Here is a 4,623-nt window from a genome sequence, read left to right as displayed (position 1 = left end):
CGTCCACTAATTGCCAAGTAAATCCGATTATATCTTACTAAGGAAAGTTCAAAGCCAAAAGCTACCTATCCTGATGCAATAATATTTTGCTAGAACGCTATTTGTCGAGTCAGCATAGTCACATGCATTAATTTTCATTCATGTGGGGGATTGTTAGAAAAATGAGTTTTGTACTCATTTGAATCGATAAAATAATTCGAACGAGCTACGTAGCAAACGAAATTATTTCTTGATTACCAATTAGGGTGAATGAGAAATTAATTGAGTTCAAATTTTATCGAATGAAAAGATTGAATCGAAAAGATTATATATATATATATATNCCAAGATATAAAATCTTGAATTTGGATTTTCTAAGCTTATACGCTTAAATTCGAACTTTGGAATTAAATTTGAGAGTTGTCTTCTAGTTTTGAGTTTTTTAAGCATTTGCGCTTAAATCCAAGTTTTGCAAGATATAAACTCTTGGAATTGGATTTTTAAGTTTAACGCTTAGAATTCGAAACTAGAAAGTTTGCATACCATCTTGATAGCGTTCTAAACATCTCAAGTTCGTGTGGCTTTGAAATTTGTAGTGCTACTATTTTAAAGTCGTAGTCGTTGTATCTTGGGAAACGAATTGTCAACAACCGTGAGCACCGGGGCGGGGCAATATCGTTTTAAGGAAAAAGAGTCAAACTCTTGCCTCGACTATTTTTTTTTAGCCATTTGGTTCACCCATTTCTATCCCGAGTTTTCTCAAGACAAACAAAAGAATACCAATACCAACAGCATCTTCTTTCACACTTGCATTCTCCTCACATGGCCTCTTCTGTACCTTAAATATCTGTTTATTTCGATGATTTTTCTCCGAAACTATTCCTTCTACTCTCAGTTTAGCTTTGGTTTTCTCTTTTTCTGGAGGGGAGGAAAGATGTGGCCTGTGGGCTGATTGTGATCATAATCATGAGCGCACCAAGTTTCGATATCCTCCGTCTATGGCGTTGGAGAAATCTTGCTTTTATTATGCTGCTTCGGGTTCGATGTTTCGGGCTGAATGCTGATGGGTTGCTCTTGCAGTCTTTTAAGTACGGTATATTGAGTGATCCTTTCGGAGTTCTGCGGAACTGGAATGAATATGATGACACTCCATGTTCATGGAATGGGATCAGCTGCGGGATTTCGGGCTCTGCGGAAGCTTATCTTCGGGTTACGGGCTTGTATCTCCCAGGTTGCGGGCTTCTGGGATCGATCCCGTCGTCTCTTGGAATGATCGAGAATCTTAGGTACCTTAATCTCTCCAGCAATTCCATTAATGGTTCCATTCCCGAGACTCTATTCAGTGCTTCCGAGCTTCAAATTCTTGATATTTCGAACAATATGATCACCGGCGAGTTTCCTGAGCTCGTGGGGAAGTTGAGGAATCTTCAGGTTCTTAATCTTTACGACAATGCTTTGGCTGGGAGCCTGCCGCGAAATTTGATAGCTCTTCCGAATTTAACAGTTGTTTCTTTGAAGAACAATTATTTTGTTGGTTCTATTCCTGGTGGATTTAATTCAGTTCGGATATTAGATCTGTCTTTCAATCTGATCAACGGATTACTGCCTACGGATTTTGGCGGGACTAGTATCGCATATTTTAATGTTTCGTTTAACATACTCTCCGGCGAAATCCCGCCGGAGTTCGGCACACAAATCCCCACAAATGCCACCATAGATCTTTCATTCAATAATTTGACAGGCCCGATTCCAGATTCCAATCTTTTCTTTAACCAAGCTATAAACTCATACTCTGGCAACCCGGGGTTATGCGGGAAGCCGCTAAACAAGCTATGTTCAATTCCATCCTCCGCAGCCACTCAGCCTACTGTTTCTTCTGCCCCTGACTCGCCTTCTGCGATCGCCGCCATTCCGAAGACCATAGACTCCGACCCAGAAACCGCGGCACCAGGCGGCCGAGATGCTGAATCTTCGCCTAAAGGCAGAAGAACCAGGCTGAGAACCGGAGCAATCTTGGGAATAGTAATAGGAGACGCAGCTGGGATTCTAATCCTGGCATCAATTTTCATCTACGTGTATCATCTGAAGAAAAAGAAGAAGCTGGACATCACAATCAAAAAGGAAACGGAAAAAGGAAAAGACTTCGGCTGGACATCCTCTGAATCATCCTCGGAAGAATACAACTGGCTGAGAACATGGTCTTGCTTAAAGAAACAAAAACACCCCGCCGCAGGAGATGAAGAAGAGACATCCTCGGTAACCACGAATTCCTACAGCGAAGAAGCCGAAAACCCGCCAAGGAACCACGAATTGCACGGCCCTCAAGAACGGAAAAAAGGGTCTCTTGTAACAGTTGACGGTGAAAAACAACTAGAGCTGGAGACACTGCTCAAAGCCTCGGCCTACATTTTGGGCGCATCGGGGTCCAGCATCATGTACAAAGCAGTGCTCGAAGACGGAACCGCACTGGCCGTCCGAAGGATTGGCGAAAACGGCGTGGAGCGATTCAGGGATTTCGAGAACCAGATCCGAGTGATCGCGAGATTGGTGCACCCGAATTTGATCAGGATTCGAGGGTTCTACTGGGGTTCCGACGAGAAGCTGATTATCTACGACTTCGTCCCCAATGGCAGCCTGGCTAATGCTCGTTACAGTAAGTCTACTTAATTTACATACTCCAACACATATATTTTATTTCTACTACAGAACGCTCTTCTCCCGAGCTTCTGCTGGATCAAGGGCAATTGGATCTCGTAACTATATTGTAATTTTTGTACTGTTTCCAAATATAACATATTGGGTCAACAATCATTATATATTTTTTAACTTTTACATGTTTATGTTACTTAAATCTGTTCTTGATTGATCACTAGGACTTTACTGACTTTAGAACGACGGAGTAGGTACACCTGAAGTGCAAAGCAACCCCAACCAACTCCCACACACAAACATATGCCAAGTCAACCTTGTCCTCTTTATAGATACTTACATGCGCATTTTGGGTCTTAATTTTCAGGAAAAGTTGGTTTTGCCCCTTGTCATTTGCCTTGGGAAATGCGGATCAAGATAGCAAAAGGTGTGGCATGTGGGCTTTGTTACATCCACGAGAAGAAGCACGTACATGGAAATTTAAAGCCCAGTAATATTCTCTTGGGCCACGACATGGTGCCCAAGATAGGAGATTTCGGACTCGAACGGCTGGTATCCAATTATAATAGTTCCAAATTAGCCGGTGGATCGGCCCAAAACTTCGGGAGCAAGAGATCCACGGCCTCGCGAGACAGCTTTCAGAACTACTCCACCGAGCCTACTCCAAGCCCGAGCCCTAGTGTGATAGGCATTTCGCCTTATCACGCTCCCGAATCATTACGAAGCCTCAAACCCAATCCGAAATGGGACGTATTTGCCTTCGGTGTGGTGTTACTCGAGATTTTGACCGGAAAAGTCATCGTATCCGAAGAAACGGGGCACGGATTGGCGATCGGGACACTCACATCCGCTGAAGAAGACAAAGAAAAGATATTAAGGATGGCTGATGTGGCAATCCGTGCTGACGTGGAGGGTAACGAAGATGCCTTGTTGGCACTCCTAAAACTAGGGTATGGTTGCATATCTTGTGTGCCTCAAAAGAGACCAACAATGAAAGAAGTCCTCCAATCACTTGAGAAAATCCCATGTTTTTCATTTTCTTCATCGTGCCCTTATGGTGAGTTGTAATGATGATGATTTTCAAAAAATGGAACCAATTTTTTTTATGTGAATATTTGGCTGACATCTTTTAGGAATAAATTTTTCCCCGGTTTATTAAAGTTTTTTAATTTTTTAGTGAGGTGTGCTGATTTTGGACTAAAATCATGTAATTTCATGTTTGTACCGAGCTATTAATTAAATTGTGTTAGTAATAATACACACAAAATGGTTACTTTTATATATTTCTTTAAGAGTGGGTATCATGTGAGACCGTATCACGGATCTTAATCTGTGAGACGGGTCAACCCTACCCATATTCACAATAAAAAATAATATTCTTAGCATAAAAAGCAATACTTTTTCATGGATGACCCAAATAAGAGATCCGTCTCACAAATACGACCCGTGAGACCGTCTCACATAAGTTTTTGTCTTTCTTTAAAATGTGTCTACTTTCTTGATTAGTTTATTTAATCCAATAAATGTCCCTCTAATTTCTCAACGCTCCTTGCAAGATTTCACGTTGTTTATCTAACTATGTTGCCCTCCAATGTTATTACTGGATAAATCTACATGTATTTGTAATTGGATAATTTTTTGTTTGAAATATATACAAGTAACTTATAAAATGTTTCATCATTAGTATTAATATGAATAATAAAATATATAATTTTCATGCAAGATCGATTTAATATAAGTAAAATACATCAATTTATATTAAAAATTTTAAGTTATGAATACATTTATTATTTATTAATCATCAACCAAAAATACGAATATTTACAACTTCTTGTTGATGTTGCTTTAAAAATCGCAAAAAAAAAAAATTTAATTCCTAAAAAAAATTATTTATTATGCTAAAAATATTGTTCTTCATTACAATTATAAGTCGAGTTTACTTGTCTTATGAATATTAGTGATGTCCCAGAAAGAGCCCAGGTTATCCTCAGACTC

General features: G+C 39.9%; 1 protein-coding gene across 1 annotated transcript; it reads left to right on the top strand.

Annotated features, from left to right (window-relative positions):
* Positions 1-755: 755 nt before the first annotated feature.
* On the top strand, positions 756-3,905 carry LOC140976210 (probable LRR receptor-like serine/threonine-protein kinase At4g37250). The gene is made up of 2 exons (XM_073440179.1): positions 756-2,632; positions 2,996-3,905. Exons 1-2 carry the CDS (start codon positions 946-948, stop codon positions 3,694-3,696), a joined length of 2,388 nt encoding a protein of 795 aa, XP_073296280.1. The 5' UTR covers positions 756-945; the 3' UTR covers positions 3,697-3,905.
* The last annotated feature ends 718 nt before the right edge of the window (positions 3,906-4,623 follow it).

This window comes from Primulina huaijiensis, chromosome 5 (assembly GCF_012295235.1).
Source record: "Primulina huaijiensis isolate GDHJ02 chromosome 5, ASM1229523v2, whole genome shotgun sequence".
Lineage (NCBI taxonomy): Eukaryota > Viridiplantae > Streptophyta > Magnoliopsida > Lamiales > Gesneriaceae > Primulina > Primulina huaijiensis.
This window is presented reverse-complemented; position numbering and strand designations above follow the sequence as displayed.